This window comes from Capra hircus, chromosome 3, assembly GCF_001704415.2.
Source record: "Capra hircus breed San Clemente chromosome 3, ASM170441v1, whole genome shotgun sequence".
NCBI classification, from domain to species: Eukaryota; Metazoa; Chordata; class Mammalia; order Artiodactyla; family Bovidae; genus Capra; species Capra hircus.
In genome coordinates this window covers 66,152,395-66,170,417 of record NC_030810.1, presented here as the reverse complement: position 1 = coordinate 66,170,417, position 18,023 = coordinate 66,152,395, and the positions used below count along the sequence as shown (strand labels likewise).

Here is an 18,023-nt window from a genome sequence, read left to right as displayed (position 1 = left end):
TTGCTGTTCTTTGGAACTCTGCATTCAAATGGGTATATCTTTCCTTTTCTCCTTTGCCTTTCGCTTCCCTTCTTTTCACAGCTATTTGTAAGTCCTCCTCAGACAGCCATTTGGCTGTTTTGCATTTCTTTTTCTTGGGAGTTTAGATGACTTTGAAAGACAAAAATGAATCACTTTGACCTTCCCCTCTTAAGTTATTCTGGATATTGTTAATAGCAGTGAATCTGAGATGTGAATGTGCATTAAGCGTCAGCTGAGAAATGTGTTTAAAAAGACTCCAGGCCCCACTTTCAGGAACTCTGGTTCAGGTCTTATGTTGGTAACATGTTAAGAAACACAGATCTATCCTGTAAACTTTATAGTTTGCCACATTCTTTGAGATCCCTGTACTTCTTTAGACTTTTCATCTTTGCCCTCATGTTTCCCATTTCTCTAGATCTAGACTTCAAATTATTCCTGTAAACCAGATATCTGTATGTGTCCATAGCTCCTGGAAAAACTAGTAGTCCTTGGCCTTGGAGTCTAGACTTGGCTCTACTACTTAATGAGTTATGTGACTTAGGTCAAGTTGTATAATTTTTCCAAGCTTAGCTTTCTTTATATGTAAAATAAGTACAGCCCCCCTGCAGGGGCATGTACCATAAATCTCATGTTTACTAGGAATTGTTAAGAATCAAATGAGGTAATGTATAAAATATACAGTAGAATTTTAGTATGAGATTTCAGTGATACATATTTTGGAATGTAAGTACTCCTTTTTTCTTAACCTTGTAGGAGAAAAGAGTGATTCTAAGTCTGAGATGCCATTCTCCCTAGCAGGTCATTTGCAGAATGTGTTTTAGAGATTGTTATTGGTCTATCATATTTAATGCTACAATTATAGTATTTTAAACATTATCAAATTATGATCTTTAAATTTGCATTAGCAATGTTTCCTAAAGGAAAACATTTAGTTTAAGATGGCCAAGTTGTATTTTTAAAGTAAGGAGTATTTGTATTCATTTTCAAATTCTTACTTTGTCATGGCTTGGAAGCCCTCAGACACAGTGTTTTTACCTAATTCAGAATTTTTAATATAGATGCTACTTTCTCTGAAGCATTAGAGAACAACTAATTTTGCTTAGGTAACACAGCTAGCTGTTCTTTGAGGTAGGTAGTTTTTTTGTTTCACAAAAAGGGAAACTGATGCTTGGAGTGTTTGGGTAATTAACTCAGGAGTCTCTGTTTAGTAAGTGACACTTAAATCTAGATCTGTTGGACTTGAAAAGCCTTTGGTCTTTGTACTACGTGTTTCTGTTAAGCACTGCTGGTCAGGGAGAGTGTTGGAAAGGTGAGGTGCAGTAAGCAAGCTCTGGACTAGCTCTTTGGCTAGTGTGTGGAAGGAAGGGGTGAATTAAAACAACAGAAAGTGGTAAAAGTTCTATTACAAATCTTCCGAGTTTGAGGAGAGCACTAGAAAGGAAGTGGTGACTTCCTGAGGAAATTACTGTTGAATTTACATTGAAAACATGATCATTATGAATGTTAGGGTTTATGGAGGGAAAGTCATTCCAGGTAGAGGGGTAAAGAAACATACACCATAGGTTAGAGGCCTGAAAGGATTAGTGTGTGAATGACTAAATGTTATTGTGGCTAAGGTAAGATGCATCTCCTATCAGAGCCATAGCTCCTTAGCTTAGATGCTGCTGCTGCAAATCTGCCTGTATTTCAGGAAGCTTAGATGCTGCTGTTGCAAATCTGCCTGTATTTCAGGAGAAGCAAGGTCTGTTCACATATTCAAGGATGGAACTGTTTTCCAAACGGTAATTATCACTGTTGACTTGTACAGGTTCATCCCCTCTCCAAGGGTCTAAACATGGATAAAATAGGCTTTTATGGGCTGGTCTGGGAAATTAGCCATGATTTGGTTTGTTTCTAGAGGATAATTCATCATGAGTTGGTACCTGGTTTACATTGTGGGAACATAAGTTGATTTAGAGACTGACTACATTATTAATAGTATTTTTTATGAAGTATCTCTTGACCAAAGTTCCCTTCAAAGTTATCATCAATGCAGGATTTCTGATAAGAATATATAGTAACCCTAGACTGAAAATTTGGATTCTTTGAAACGTGAGAAAGGTTAGATGACTGAGGAAGGTGGGGAAGCTAATGATGCATTTCATTTTCAGCATTAGATTTAAAAAATACAATGTGACGGCTTAAACAGTTTTCCAGGGGACCTAATTAAAAAATTCAATGCTTTGGACTTATCCATTTTAAATAATAATAATTGTTTGTTGTTTAGTCCTAAATAGTTTCGTATCTGACTCTTTGCGACCCTGTTGATCTCTGCTTATAATTTTGCCTCAGGTCTCTCAAATATTAGGGAAGGTTCTGGATGTCATATGTAAAGCATTTGGTGCCTGAAACTTAGTAAAAGCCCAGTGTGTGCTAAGTCACTTCAGTCATGTTCGACTCTACAGACTCTGTGGGCTGTAGCCCACCAGGCTCCTCTGACCATGAGATTTCCCAGGCAAGAATACTGCAGTGGGTTGCCATTTCCTCTTGCAGTGAATCTTTCCCAACCCAGGGATTGAATCCATGTCTCCTTGGCAGGTGGATTCTTTACCACTGCACCACCTGGGAAGTCCTGAATAATAATATATTTTGATTATTGAAGCTTTTGACTTACCAGCACTTTTTAAAACTTTTGTTGTTTTAAATTAAATGCTTTTAGAGAAATCTAATTTATGAAAACAAATAGCTTGGGAAATACTATTCTAAGACTCTTAATTCTTAATTCTCTAATAGAGGTGGGTGGTACGCCAAAATAACTTAAATCCTTTTCCAGAAAGATGGCAGAAAGATGTGAAATTTGGGGCAGTTCCTCTCAATATCCCATTTTTAAAAATTCTTTTGTTAATTTACAATAGAAAACAGAAAACAAAAATATCCTGAGTCTAGGTCAGGCTAGAAAGTCAGACTTATCTCTCCAGTATTAGCTTCCTGGCTGCTTTTGGTATGTTGCAGTTTTCCCCTCTATTAAAATTGCTATCTTAAGCCATTATGATTTTGATGTTGTATTACAAAATACCATTGATTGTAGCTTTAGTAGCTTGCCTGGTACAAAGGTTAAGTGTTTAATTTGTCCCTGTGTACTGCAAGGAGAGCCAACCAGTCCATTCTAAAGATCAGTCCTGGGTGTTCTTTGGAAGGACTGATGCTAAAGCTGAAACTCCAATACTTTGGCCACCTCATGCGAAGAGTTGAGTCATTGGAAAAGACTGATGCTGGGAGGGATTGAGTGCAGGAGGAAAAGGGGACGACAAAAGATGAGATGGCTGGATGGCATCACCGACTCAATGGATGTGAGTTTGAGTGAACTCCGGCAGTTGGTGATGGACAGGGAGGCCTGGCGTGCTGCGATTCATGGGGTCACAAAGAGTCGGACACGACTGATCGACTGAACTGAACTGTTTCCTTTAGACTGTCAGGCAAAGTACCTTGTTTCTAGGGGATATACTTTCTTTCTCTTGATCCCGTTACTCCATGTAGCAGAAACTGCTGGTTGTTTCCCAGTAGCTATTACTGAACTCTTTTCTTTTTTTTTAAGATCACTGTATTATTGATATATTGTTTTTTTCTTTGTAATTTTGTTTATTTATTTTTGGCTGTGCTGGGCCTTCGTTGTTGCACAGACTTTTCTCTAGTTGTGGTGGGTGGTGGCTACTTTACTTGTGTTGCGTGGGCTTCTCATTGCAGTGACTTCTCTTGTTGCGGAGCACGAGCTCTAGGGCATGCCAAGCTTCAGTGGTCACAGCTTCCAAGCTCAGTAATTGCAGCTCATGAGCTCTAGAGCACAGGCTCAATAGTTGGGACACTCAGGCTTAATTGCTCCACAACATGTGGGATCTTCCCAAACCAGGGATCAAACCCTTGTTTCCTGCGTTGGCAGGTGGATTCCTTACCACTGAACCTCCAGGGAAGCCCCACTTCTTTAATAATAAGAATCCCTGAATTTTAACTGGTCCCATGGCCCTCAGCTAGCCTGTATTTCCCATCTTCCCTTGTAGTTAGCTGTGGCCATGTGATTGAATTCTAGGATGCACTGTAAAGTAGAAAAGATTGGTGCAACTCTAGAACCAGCCCTAAGGGATCTGCTTTCCCTTTTTCTGCTTCCCATTGGCTAGAACAATATGATGGAGGGAACTACCAATAGTCATACGCTGCAGAGTGCAAATCATGATGAGGATGCCTTCTCAAAAATACGGGGAGTCACACCAATCCAAAACTATTATAACTCATGGACTGGTAACCTGAGAAAGTTCTATCTTGTTAAAGTTATTTTTTTATTTATTTTTTGTTACTTTTTATTGTTTTTGCTTTAATTACAAGTCTACCCGTATCTTTTCTAATATTGATACATTTTTTGAATCATACCAGAAGCTTAGTTTTGTTTGGGTTCTTTTCTGTCTACCAGGGATTTTTGAGTATCCAGAGAGGCTGAGAATACTTGAGGTGGTGGATTGGAAGGTTTTCCGGTGGACTTTGATTGATAATTCATTATAGGATAAATAAGCATAAAAATCAACCTGAGGCTTATGAATACAAGCTACAGTGGAGGAACAGCAGTCCTGTGGACTTAATAGAAAATTCTTCTCCTGGTAATAGTGATAGTTGCTCAGTCGTGTCTGACTCTGCAACCCAATGGACTGTATAGTCCGTGGAATTCTCCAGGCCAGAATACTGGAGTGGGTAGCCAGTTACTTTCTCCAGGGCATCTTCTTGAACCAAGAATCAAACCAGGGTGTCCTGCATTGCAGGCAGATTCTTTACCAGCTGAGCTACCAGGGAAGCCCTCTCCTGATACAGTTTACCAATAAAAAATTATAGAAAATAACTGCTTTTTTTGTGATCAGTGAAATAAAGCTCCTTTAATGTCTCTATTAAAAAGGGTCAGAAAGAAGATAGCACAAGGAGACAAACACAGTAAAACTGTTTTAGATAGCAATAAGCTGATTTAACGTTCTAGAAAATTGAATCAGTAAAACAGAAAACAAACCTAAGAATATAGAGAGTGAATTTTGGAAGGTGGTAAAGACAAGGTAGCCATTATGGTACTATTTGAAGATCCAGGTGAATATGATAAAGTATTAAAGGTACAAGAAAACTTTACATTGCTCACAAAAGACCTTAGGGTTGCAAAATCAAGACTCCTGTGCACCACTGGGGAATGTATCCTTTTAACATTTAAAAAGTTTTATTAACAGAAATTTGTACTCAGCTGACCAGTAAAAATGTTACCTTGAAGGGACCTACAATTTTACTGATGGATTAGTTCTCTGTGACAAATGCTGTGATACAGTGAAGTTAACTCTCATTCCTGTTTGTCTTGTGACACAGAAAGAAGTCATAGAACAATCTTTTAAAAATTAATTTTTACATAAATCCACAAAAATACAGAGCTTGAGTTTTATTTGCTGATTGTCAAATTTATTTGCTGATTTTATTTACTTAGTACCAATGACCACTCACTGATACTTCTGGTTCTTCTCTTGGGCCACATGGTACAGTTTTATTTCCCCGCTCATTCTGAATTTAAACATCCCATGGCTGGCTTTGGCCGTGGCTGGTGGCCTGTGAGTAGAAATGTTACTATTGGAAAAGATTAAGTCAGTCATAATTTATTCCCCAGCCATGATCACTGGCTTGTCTCAAGAGGAAGGAATTCCATCATTCTGAGTAAGGACTGCATAGAAAGCAGTCCTGTCCCCTTCTATACACAGGTAATGTGAATAAGAAAGAAATCTTTGTTTTAAGCCACCTAACTTCTGAATCTGTTTATTATCTCCAAATAATTTAGTTTATCTTAACACATAAATACTAGAAGAATAATGGCCTACAATGTACTGTGTAAGAAGATAATATGTAATAAATACTGTAGTCTACTGAGATGATAGACATTTAATAAACACAACACTTTTTCCTCATTTAAGATACTCTGAGTTAGAGTACAATAATGCTTGATGCTTTAACAGAAGACTTTCAGTTCACCTGTCATTTTCATGCATAATGTTGAAGTATCTGGGACATTTTTTGTTTTAAATCAAAGGCATTGTTTTGAAGGTTCTGACAAGTGCTTTAGATACAAAATACAAATGGGAGTTAAGCATTGGAAAGGGAACAAGTTCCTTGCCATTGATGGGACTCTATATCTGGATTATTTAGATCATTTTTTAAAAATTAAGTCTATTAAAAGTGGCCGAATATAGGCATATGAAATACAATAGCAATTTCTAGTTAGAAAGTGAGACTTTTAAACTGTTTATTTATTTTCGGCTCTGCTGGGTCTTTGGTGTTACCTGGGCCTTCTCTGGTTGTGGAGAGCACGGGCCGCTCTCTAGGTGCAGTGCGCATGCTTCTCGTTGGAGCACGAGCTCTAGGGTGCTTGGGCTTCTGTTGCTGCGGCATGTGAGCTCAGTCGCTGCAGCTCCTGGGTTCTGGAGCAGAGGCTCAGTAGTTGTGGTGCACAAATCATAGGGTAGGTGTGTGCCAAAGTAGTTGAACAGTTTTAAACTAGTGTGAATGATTTTGGCAGTTACTCTCAATTTCTTCCTGAAAAAAGAGAGATGAAACTCACTGCTTTAGAATATAGTAAAATGTCTTAGTTAATACTCTTTAGACACCTTTCTGATAATGTGGATTGAGAACTGTGCATGTGTGTATACATATTGAATCTCTTTACCTTTTTGGATGGGAACTTATCACAGTGTTAAGAGATCACATAATATAGATGGAGGGAGGAATAGTGCTATTATATATATTGTAGTAGTGCTATGATTTTGCTATTAAATTTTATATATAGACTTTTTATCTGTTGTTGATTTTATAAAAATCAGGGTGTGGTTTAAAAAGGAACTGTTAAAAGTTGGCTTGTTTCTCTGTTTGTAGAATAGTAAAAGGCTATGTGAGGTTATATGTTACGCACTTATGTGCTAATTGTCGGGCTTCTGCTTGTCAGAGGTTGACTATACCTAAACAGTACGGCTGCCTTGTACACTGCTCCCTGAAAAGACTCTAATGCAGTTTCCTTCCAGAGCAACATTAAAAAGTGCGACCGCATTTAGATGTGCTTCAAGAAAATCTTTTATGTGTTCTGACTTTTTTTCTGGATGATCTGCTGTATTTCTTATTACCCATGCAGATAATCTGATGGTCTAGTTGTAGCTTCATGATGTGCTATTTGAGTTATTTTGAAAATTTTATTTTCTATAAATGCTATGTTTTGAGCAGTAAAGTATAAAAAGAGGGAATGACTCTGAGCACAAACCACAGATTGTTGAATGAGTCATGTAGACCATCCCCACGTATGTGGAAAAATTACATCACTACCCAGTTCTGGGCTTTCTATTTATACTATCCTAGGCCAACTTTTTTTTTTCCTCTACTAATCCAACTTTTTTGAGGCAGTAAAAGCAACCACAAAAGAAACTCATGGTAAGTTAATTTCTGGTCAAAGGGAAAATGCTATGAAATGAAGCATGCTAGTAGCAAACTAGTACTGTATCTTTAGTGTTCCAGAGAGACTGAAAAGATGCTAGTAAAGATAAGGAAAGTAGTCTCTTCATACATCCATTGTGTTAATTAAAGTGTTAAAAGTTAATGATAGCATTTGATTTTTTTCACTTAAATTTTTAAGTAAATCTAGATTTGAAGGCTGCAGTAGTTTTTGTTGTGTGTTTTTATTTTACTGATTAGTAAAGTTAGATTCACTTTTCTCCCGTTGAAAATATGAAGAATGGAGACTGGCAACACTCTGAGGAGTGGATACTATTGAAAGGGCTAAACTTTGTCTAAAAGTTTTGTTTTGGTGTTTTGATTAGAAATTTAGTGAAAAGAGCTTGTAATGAAATAGACACTATAATTTTAATCTCACAAAAAAAAAGTATGTATACAGGTGAATGGAAGAGAAAATATATGCCAAAGTATTGACAGTGGCTATCTTTGGGTGTTGGGAATACAGGTAATTTTAATTTGCTTATATAACTGTTTCTTGTAAGCAGCTACTCTTCTGTAAAAAGGAACAAAAATCAGTCTCTTTAGAGTAGTCTCTCTGAGACATGGGCCTTGCTTAGTATTGTAGTAAAACTCTGCACAGTTACAGATTTTACATTAATGTCAGGTAAGTTTTAAAACTCATTATTAATTTACATAATTAGAATTGCTTCTCATGTTTAGTGATGTTTGCCCTTATTAGGAGGAAACAGAGAAATGCATCTTGACCATCCCATTCATGTAACTTTTTCTTCTTGTTTTGGGCTGCCTGCTGAATCTCTGATCCACAGAAGTTGCCTTACCTGATCTAGCTTCTGCTTTCCTTGGCCATTTTCACTGCCTAAGGTGTGGCAAGTGGTGTTCCTATCTCTATCCCACTTGCCTTGTGACATGGACATGTGGTAGTCCAAGTGCGATCTGGTTATTCCTAAGTGATTTGAGTATTCAAAGAAGAAAAAGTCTTCCCCAAATCTTCAGGAATGATTCTGTTACGTATTTGCTTGTTTTCTAAACTAAAACCCTAAGGTCAGATCACTCTACTCTGTTTAATAACTCTTAGTGACCCCATGGACTGCAGCCTACCAGGCTCCTCCGTCCATGGGATTTTCCAGGCAAGAGTACTGGAGTGGGGTGCCATTGCCTTCTCCAATAAGCATTTTAGTTTACCATATATAAAAAGTTCAGCAGTCTGCATTGAGTTCCTTCTGTTCTCTCCCGACCTCCTTTGCTGTCCTACATACCAAATACTGCAGCAGAGCACTCTGATACTTTTAAAGTCTAGTATGGAGGTTAATGTTTTACAACTGGTGCTCTTCTTATTCAGAATTAATAACAAACTCAGAATGTCATCTTATTTTTATAGCATTAAATAGCTAATATCAAGCAACTTACTTTGAACTGGTTTTTAAGCACTTCATATGGATTGAAACTGTATTATTTAATTTATTTAAAATAAGGTAATTGGGGAAATTTAAAGCTGAATCATTGCACTACTATAGAAATGAGGAAGTTTGTCCAAGGCTTAACAGCAACTGATAGAGTCCATACTGTTAACCATTATATTAATTGACTGTCAATATCAACTTTTTTGTAACTACTGAGATAACTTATTTCTTCCATTCCTTTCTGTTTGCTACATATAGGCACAGATGAAAATGGCCTGGTTCCTGCTTTTAATTTTATCACATTGGTGAAAAGCTAATGTTTTATAAATGCAGTATAGAACAGATTCTGGAATCCCATTCGCATTTCAGTTCTAGTTGTGTGATGTTAGGCAAATTAATTTTATTTTCAATGTGACAATAAAAGTGATACCTATTTTTATAAAGCTTTAAGGATTGAAAAATAACATTTACAAAGGGCACAGTGACTGGCAAATGCAGGTGTTCTTGTTAATGCTTGTCTGTGGTAGAGGTATTACCAGCCATTGAGCATTCCCCTCAAAGCAGTAATCTACACCAAATCTACCTGTCTGGTTTCTTGGCCTGGCATTTTTAGCCACTGCTTCTTTGTGTAAAAATAAGTTTACCTACCTTTCTGCTTACTGATTCTAGGCTTAAGTTTATTCTGTATGAATTATTTGACCCCCAAATATTTTCAATATTTTCATAGTTACTAAAGTATCCCCTTAGGCTTAGTTCTTTGCAGAGCATTGCCCATGAAAACTTTGTAATTTCTTTAAACTGTATATTAATAACATCATGAACAGTGATTTCTGGTTTTTATTTCTGTGCCTGTTGCACGTTTTGTTCAAATCTTGATTCTTTTTTTTTTTTCAAATCTTGATTCTTCATTGTTAGTTTATCTTTTTATCACTTGATTAACTTTATTTTTGTCTTTATTTTGTCTACTTCTTTATTCCAGGAGTTAAAATACAGCTAATCATAGCATAATGTTTAAAGAGGGTTTTTATAGAACTGTCACAATAGGAATACTTTAAGATAAAAGTCTGAGACAAGATACTTAAGCTGAAGCCTGATGTTCGTGTTGAGATTTTCTGGGAATAAAAGAAATAAGTTGGGCATTAGGCTGTGTTAAATAAATCCTATCTTGACGAGACAATTCAGATTTCCATTTATATTCTCAGGTGACCGAGTTATTGATGTAGGATCTGAGTGGAGAACTTTCAGCAATGATAAAGCAACAAAAGATCCATCTCGAGTTGGAGATTCTCAGAATCCTCTTCTGAGTGATGGAGATTTGTCTACTATGATTGGCAAGGTAATAAATCCATTTGGCAGGAAATGCCAGGTGCAGACTGACCAAAGACCTGGAGATTGGAAACTTCGCAATATTATCAGTCACTGTTCCAGGGAGGAATCTCTATCGGAGAGTAAGATCAGCCACTAAGACTAGTGGTACTGACGGTTGCCTTGTTTATTTCTTCTGTCTTAAATGGGAGACTAATACATTGAAGTTACAGACTCTATATCTTAGGCCCTTGTTTTAATGAAGCAGTTTTGCACAAAAAAAATTGAGTATTGTAGGCTCTTTGAGTTCATATTAAAATGTTCCTAGTAATCTTTTCTCTTTTCCCTCAAGACCACTAAGATAAATTGGATGACTGTATCATAGACTATTTGCTAATAATGGTGAATTTATGACTCTCCTAGCTTTACTTTTCTCATCAGTAAAGTGAGAATACTGCAAACTCAGAGACATTCTGAGGGTTACATGAAAATGTGTATAAAGTATCTATACACATGTAATGTATATAATGTGTTCAGTCAATGGCACCTGCTGCTGCTACATAGAAGCAGTAGCGTAATCTTCCTGGCAGCCTGGCTGGTTGTTGCTCTGCTCTCTTAATTGGAAGTAATAGTGGCATTATTTCAAAGAACTCATCCAGGAAGCATATGCTATTTTAGGATTTAATTTATACTACTGCATAGTCTATTTTTAAGAAATTGTGCAAAAGCAGGTCATTTTTTCATGCCCTATAAATTACATATTAAGTTTGAAAAACATGATGTGGGCTAAGTTAAAAAGTTAACAATGAGTATTTAAAAGTAGGTAGTTTCTGCATGTAGCTTTATAGGCTGGAAAAATATATACTAAGAATGTTTTCAGATTTTAAGATTACAACTAATTTAATACAGTTACTTTTTTTAATGTTTACTTTTTTCCAGTAGGAAATACATGATTCAAAGATATATAAAAAGAACAGTAGTTTTCCTCACTCTTGACCCCTAAACTCTGTTTCTACCACAGTCCCTTTTCCCTGTCAGAAACAGGTAACCACTGCTACTAGGTTCTTTTGAATCCTTTGACAATTATTTATGCATTTGTGGCAAAGAAATTTTTTAAGATGCTACATTTGTCATATGTTAAATTTTTGTATGTATTTGGGAATATTTCTGGACTTTTTATCCTTTCTCTAACCTGGTCTAGTTGTCTAAGGACACACTACGCTATTCTAATATTTGGGAGCATTAGTCGTCTTTTATGGAGAAGGCAATGGCACCCCGCTCCAGTACTCTTGCCTGGAAAATCCCATGGATGGAGGACCCTGGTAGGCTGCAGTCCATGGGGTCGCTAGGAGTCAGACACAACTGAGCGACTCTACTTTCACTTTTCACTTTCATGCATTGGAGAAGGAAATGGCAACCCACTCCAGTGTTCTTGCCTGGAGAATCCCAGGGACGGGGGAGCCTGGTGGGCTGCCGTCTGTGGGGTCGCACAGAGTTGGACACGACTGAAGCGACTTAGCAGCAGCACCAGCAGTCGTCTTTTATAACCTTTTCAGCATTTTCTTCAGTGGTCTTTTCCATTTAATGTTAGAATAACTTTGTTTATTTAAAAAAAAAAAAAAAACTTGGTAATTATTTTTACTGTTGGGTTAGATTTATTTCCAAATTGGCTCAGGGAAAACTGACTTCTTAATGAAAAATCTTATCCAGAAATATAGTATGCATTTCCTTAGGTCATATCTGTCCTTCAGTGGGTGTTTTAAAGTTTTCTTTCTAAGTTAATCTAGATATTTTGTCTTTTTTGTTGCTGTTGTAATTGCAGGTTTTTCTTGCATGTTCTGATTGATTACACGTATGTAGGCTATTGATTTCTGTTTGTTAATTTTGACCTTGCCACTCTGATGAGTTCATTACAGTTTGAGTGATTTTCTTGAATAATTCTAGGTATATACAGAGATACTATCTGAAGATAGTTTATCAGTTTGGTCTCAGATTTGTACTTGATATCTCTTTCCTGCTAAATTTTAATATAATTATACTAATACAGTTGTTATACAATTACATTTTATAGTTATAATCATGTCATATTGGCTAGTTTTTTCAGTACAGTGTTAGAAAATGGTAGTGACAGGAGGCATTTTTGTCTTCTGACTTTTAGTGGTAATGCTTCTAATGTTTCTCCATTAATCAGTGTGCTGAGTCTGGACTTGGGAGGTTTGTTTGCTTACCTTTTTTAAGCACCTTTTGGAGATAATCGTGATTTTTCTCCTAGGTCTGTGAAATTTCATGGTTTATGTTATTCTGTAATAATATTTTTCATTTAAAGTATTTGCTAGAAAAACTCTTTAAAACCACCTTAACCTGGTATTTTTTCTCTTGAGGAATAGAGGTTGCTCGGGGTAGATTTCTTGGGCAATATGGAGTCAGATTGTGCAAGTTGTTTTCTTAGAATAATTGTTCATTCAGGTTTTCAGAGTTTTTTTTGCATAAGTTATAAAACTTTGTTTTATAGGGTACAGGAGCTGCAAGTTTTGATGAATTTGGTAATTCTAAGTACCAGAATAGGAGAACCATGAGTAGTTCTGATCGGGCAATGATGAATGCATTTAAAGAAATCACTACCATGGCAGACAGAATCAACCTCCCTCGAAATATAGTTGTAAGTTCTTGTCTATATTCTGTAAACTGTGCTGGCTTTGACTTAGCATAATTTTAGTGAACACATGAAAGTTTGCTATTATGGTTAATTAAATGGCCTAGAATTAATTAAACCTAGTTTCTCTGCTATGAGGACTTCCCTCATGGCTCAGCTGGTAAAGAATCCACCTGCAAGGCAGGAGACCTGGGTTCGATCCCTGGGTTGGGAAGATCTGCTGGATAAGGGAAAGGCTACCCACCCCAGTATTCTGGCCTGGAGAATTCCATGGATTGTATAGTCCATGGGGTCACAAAGAGAGTCAGACACGACTGAGCGACTTTCACTTTTCTCTGCTTTGAAGGATCGAACAAATAACCTATTCAAGCAAGTGTATGAACAGAAGAGCCTGAAGGGGAGAGCCAATGATGCCATAGCTTCTGCTTGTCTTTATATTGCCTGCAGACAGGAAGGGGTTCCTAGAACATTTAAAGGTAAGTTTTTAATTGTTTAGATAGAAATGTTAATCTATTTCATATTAAAGTGACAGGCCAAAGTCAGCAGCTTGGATGCTTAGTAAATTAAGCTTCCTGGTTACATACAGTAATCCACATAAGTATCTTTGTAAACAGTACCTTATTTTGTTCCTTGACAAAAATTCTGTGATCATATTGATCATGTTCTTTTCAGGCTGTTTTCCCATGTAAAGTCATGTTAGTCCATGTAAGCCTGTTAGTAAGGTCTTCTGACTGTATTTTGTGAGCTTTGAGGCCTGGCCTCAGAATCCTTTGTTGCAAGTGTGTACACTGGATGTACAGCAAAGTTTCTGCTCCCAGCACAGGTCTCTACAGGTGAGAGAGTCAAGCCTTAGAATCATGAAATTTTTTCTCTTGAGTTAGACAGTTTTCATTTTTAGCTAGGTTGAAGGCTTTGACAGAACTAATATTTTTCATGTAGTTTTCAGTTTATGCATGAAAACATTACAGCTTATTCAATGTTGCTGTGATACTTGGACATTTTAGCTTAAGACTATAATTACCCTTCATTGATCCAGGAATATTTTATATGTTTTCTTGTGTCACACTGAAGAGGCAGTGGTTCTTGCAGCTAAAACTAAGACTTCTGTTAAATTTATTCTTAGTGTTAGCTGAAATTTTAGAACAGGGTCAAATACTTGATCACATTTTGCTGTTGTCTGTAATTGCAGGGATTGCATGTATGTATGACATTGTGTAACTTGAGAGGTATTCTTTAGTTTGAATATTTTCTTTCATTTTCTTGATATACCCCTTACAACAGATTAATACATATCAAAGAAATTTTTGATTGATTGAAGAAACTTGCGTGAATTGAAACTTCAGAGAAGTTAATATTTTGAAATAGTAAGACCTACATTTAGCTTTTTCTTTTTTAAAGCTGTTGTAAACATTTAAATTAATTGAGAAATTTTAAATTAGTTTTGTGAGAAGTATCACTGAGAGAATTAGATTGGTCTTTAAGGCAGGATAGAATTTTGCAGTATATTACTTTTATAATAAAAAATGATAGATTTATAAGGTGAACTACATGGCCTAGGTGGATTGATTTATTTAAACTTTTTTTGTCTTTTAGAAATATGTGCTGTATCACGAATTTCTAAGAAAGAAATTGGTCGATGTTTTAAACTTATTCTGAAAGCTTTAGAAACCAGTGTGGATTTGATTACAACTGGGGACTTCATGTCCAGGTTTTGTTCCAACCTTTGTCTTCCTAAGCAAGTACAGATGGCAGCGACTCATATAGCCCGTAAAGCTGTGGAACTGGATTTGGTTCCTGGAAGGAGCCCGATATCTGTGGCAGCAGCTGCTATTTACATGGCCTCACAGGCATCAGCTGAGAAAAGGACCCAAAAAGGTAGGATTCTTTATCAGGAAGAGTATTGGTAAAATTGTGAAGGCTGTAGTATGTGATTGTATGTCCATTTTAAGTTATGAAGCAGGTACAGCCATACCTCATTCTGTTGTACCTCACAGACACTGCATTTTTTTTTTAACTGATGGAAGATTTATGGCAATTCTGTTTGTTAGATGATGGTTAACATTTTTGTTTTTTAGTAATAAAAGTTTTTTTTTAATTAGGGTATGTGCGTTCTTTTTTTAGACAAAATTATTTTGCACACTTAATAAACTACAGTGTAAACATAATTTTTTATTCTGTACTAGGAAACCAAAAAATTGATCTGTTTGGCTTTATTGCAATATTGGCTTTATTTTAGGGGTCTGGAACTGAACCTGCAGTTCTCTGAGGTGTGACAGTAAATATCCAGAGCCTATGTTTAAGAGGTAGTTCCTTAGCATCAAAACTTAAGAAAATACAGTATTTTGCTTTTAAGTGGCTCATAAATAAAAATATTTTGCGGGCATAACCCCGTGTACTTAACTTTTTTGTTCATTTGAATTAAGTAATTTTAGTTCATGCATTTTTTTTTTTTTCATTTTTAGAAGTTGTTTTTATTTGTATCCCCTAAATATTTCTGGCTATTTGGAAGAGTCTTGTTTTTCCCCACCTCAAAACTTACCTTTTAAGTCTTGATAGGAGGCAGCCATGCTTTGTTTCTCTGGAGCTGGCATGAACCCTACAGATAGGCACACTATAAATGTGTGCTGAGCATCAAGTTTTACCTTTCTGTGAAATCTATTCCCTTTCTTCTTTTGTATGCTGTTCACAGTTTCTTCATGAAAATACTGTTCAGCCTTCAGCTATTTTTAAATTTACTGTTGTAGAACTTTCAGACAAATATTAAGTGAATTTCTTTATAAGCATGTATTTGTTAATTCTGTGATCCTCAAAAAGATTTATGAGGAAAGAGAAGCTGTGTGCTGTGCTCTGCCCAGTCACTCAGTTGTGTCTGACTCTTTGCGACCCTTTGGACTGTAGCCCAGCAGGCTCCTCTGTCCATGGGGTTTTTCAAGGGAGAATAGTGGAGTGGGTTGCCATTTTCTCCTCCAGCACAACACACAGCATTCACTAATTAATTACTTCTGTGATCCACAAATAGTTTTATAAAGAGAAAGGAGCAGTCGTAAATTTAAAAGTGAGGAAGTGAAATTACTTGCTGCAATAACTGAATGCCCTATTCAGAATAGCCTTTACCTCAGCATAGGCTGTATGCTCCTATGTTAATAAAAGTAGTAAATTATATGAAGATGATTAGACAGAAGCAGCCAGCCATTAGGTATTTAAATGTGCCATTATCCATTCCCTTTGGGCTCCACTTGTACTTTTCAAGAAAATTTTGAGTCTTCTTGGAAAATTGAGAAGCTGTGGCTGGGCAGATTGTCCTTACCTGCATTCCTATTAATAGTTGTAAAGTTTATTCTAATCATCTTGACACTTTCTGTTTGTGTTTCACATGACGGGTTTTCTTGAAATATAAGGTCCTTTCTTTCCCTGCCCAGCAGCTAGTTGATATACATACAGTTTATATTCACTGGTATTTATGTCCAGAAAAATAGAATGTAACATAAGGTAAGGAAATTTAAAATTATTTACTGATGGCTGCATCCACACTTTGAAGCCATAAAATCTCACTGATATCGAACTGGAAAAGATAAAACTCTGAAAAGATAAAATGGGGTTGTATTAAAGGGTGTGTTTAAAAAATCTATTTTGATTAAGTATAACTAACCAAATAATTGTCATGTGGCAGTCCTTTGGGACTTCATTTAAAAAAAGAAAAAAGTCACACTTGAGTTTAAATGGTAAATGCAGATCCTTGGATTCTTGAGTATAGAAATAACTCAAATGAGCTCAGTATATATGCTCCAGTATGTGTTTATAATAGTGAAAACCATCTACATCATGCTGTAATATATAGCTATTTGATCTCAGATGTGTTAAATAGAAAAAAGAGTTTGGAGAAAAATATTTATAGTGTGATCCCACTTGGTTTTAACCTTATAAGAATCTCTTAATAGAGGTTTGCTAGGGGAGATGTAGGGGAACTTTAAAACACAGAAATAATAAAGTGAATTTCTTTACAAGAATGTATTCGTGGATTACTTCTGTGATCCTCAAAAAAATTTATTGTGAAGAAGTCCATTCTAAATACAGTAAGCAGTATAATAGTTATCACGCATTCTGCTGTGCCCCGAACTGTTCAGATGTTTTACATATAGTAAACTTTTTAATGTTAATTCAACAACCCTTCAAGATAATAGATATTGAGACCATTATTGTTACTGTAGCCCTACTTTCTAACTGTTAAAAATATTTTTGTTTTCATTTTCACTTAGACATTTTATACCACCAGGTCCCAAAATTAGAATGCAGGTAGAAAGGAGTTAGGATGGAAGTTATACTTAATACTTTGATTTTTGTCTTGTTTTAATACTTTGATTTTTGTCTTGTAGAGATTGGAGATATTGCTGGTGTTGCTGATGTTACAATCAGGCAGTCGTACAGACTAATCTATCCTCGGGCTCCAGATCTGTTTCCTACAGACTTCAAATTTGACACCCCTGTGGACAAACTACCACAGCTGTAAGTTGAGGAAGCTAATGTGAAATTCCTGTGAACACTGAACTTTGCCTGTTGTACATAGCCTATATCCCAAGTGCTGGATTGAGCCTTTAATAAGGAAAAATGAAAGACATGGTACGCATTCCAGGGCTAAATATAAATTGCTTGGCATTCTATATGTATATACTAGTGAAACATATTTAATGATTTAAATTTCATATTAAATTTGCTTTCTTTTGTAGCAATCTAGGAAACTGTATTTTGGAAAATATTTGAAATTCTTGAATAAAACATTTTTCAAAACTAAAGTTTTTGTTATATTACATGTAATTTTTAAATTTATATATATAATTACATATAATGCATATTGCAGCTAATAAAGCTGATAGAGGTCCTTGTTTTCCATTACTGTTTTCATATATATTTACTTTTCTTATTTTAATAAAGTTCTGGAAATATACAGGCTTTTGAGGAACCACTATTGAACATATTTAGTTTGCAGTTTGAAAGAGGGTATGTGTGTGATTTTTTAATACTTGTGTATTAATAAGCAAGAAGTGATTAAACAGGGCCTTGAAAGGCACTGGCTTTAGAAATGTAAGAATGTGTAATTATGTGTTTTTTCTCAGTGAGCTAATTGAGCGGAATATGATGCTAGTAAA

The 18,023-nt window shown here is 36.0% G+C and overlaps 1 protein-coding gene across 1 annotated transcript in view; it reads left to right on the top strand.

Moving 5' to 3' along the window:
* The window catches only part of GTF2B (general transcription factor IIB), a 31,501-nt gene extending 13,832 nt beyond the window's left edge, over positions 1 to 17,669 (top strand). Inside the window, exons 3-7 of the mRNA XM_005678142.3 lie at positions 10,124 to 10,257; positions 12,739 to 12,885; positions 13,226 to 13,355; positions 14,473 to 14,754; positions 17,253 to 17,669. Of these exons, the coding sequence (XP_005678199.1) occupies positions 10,124 to 10,257; positions 12,739 to 12,885; positions 13,226 to 13,355; positions 14,473 to 14,754; positions 17,253 to 17,386 (827 nt within the window). The 3' untranslated portion in view covers positions 17,387 to 17,669. The remainder of the gene's footprint in view (positions 1 to 10,123; positions 10,258 to 12,738; positions 12,886 to 13,225; positions 13,356 to 14,472; positions 14,755 to 17,252) is intronic.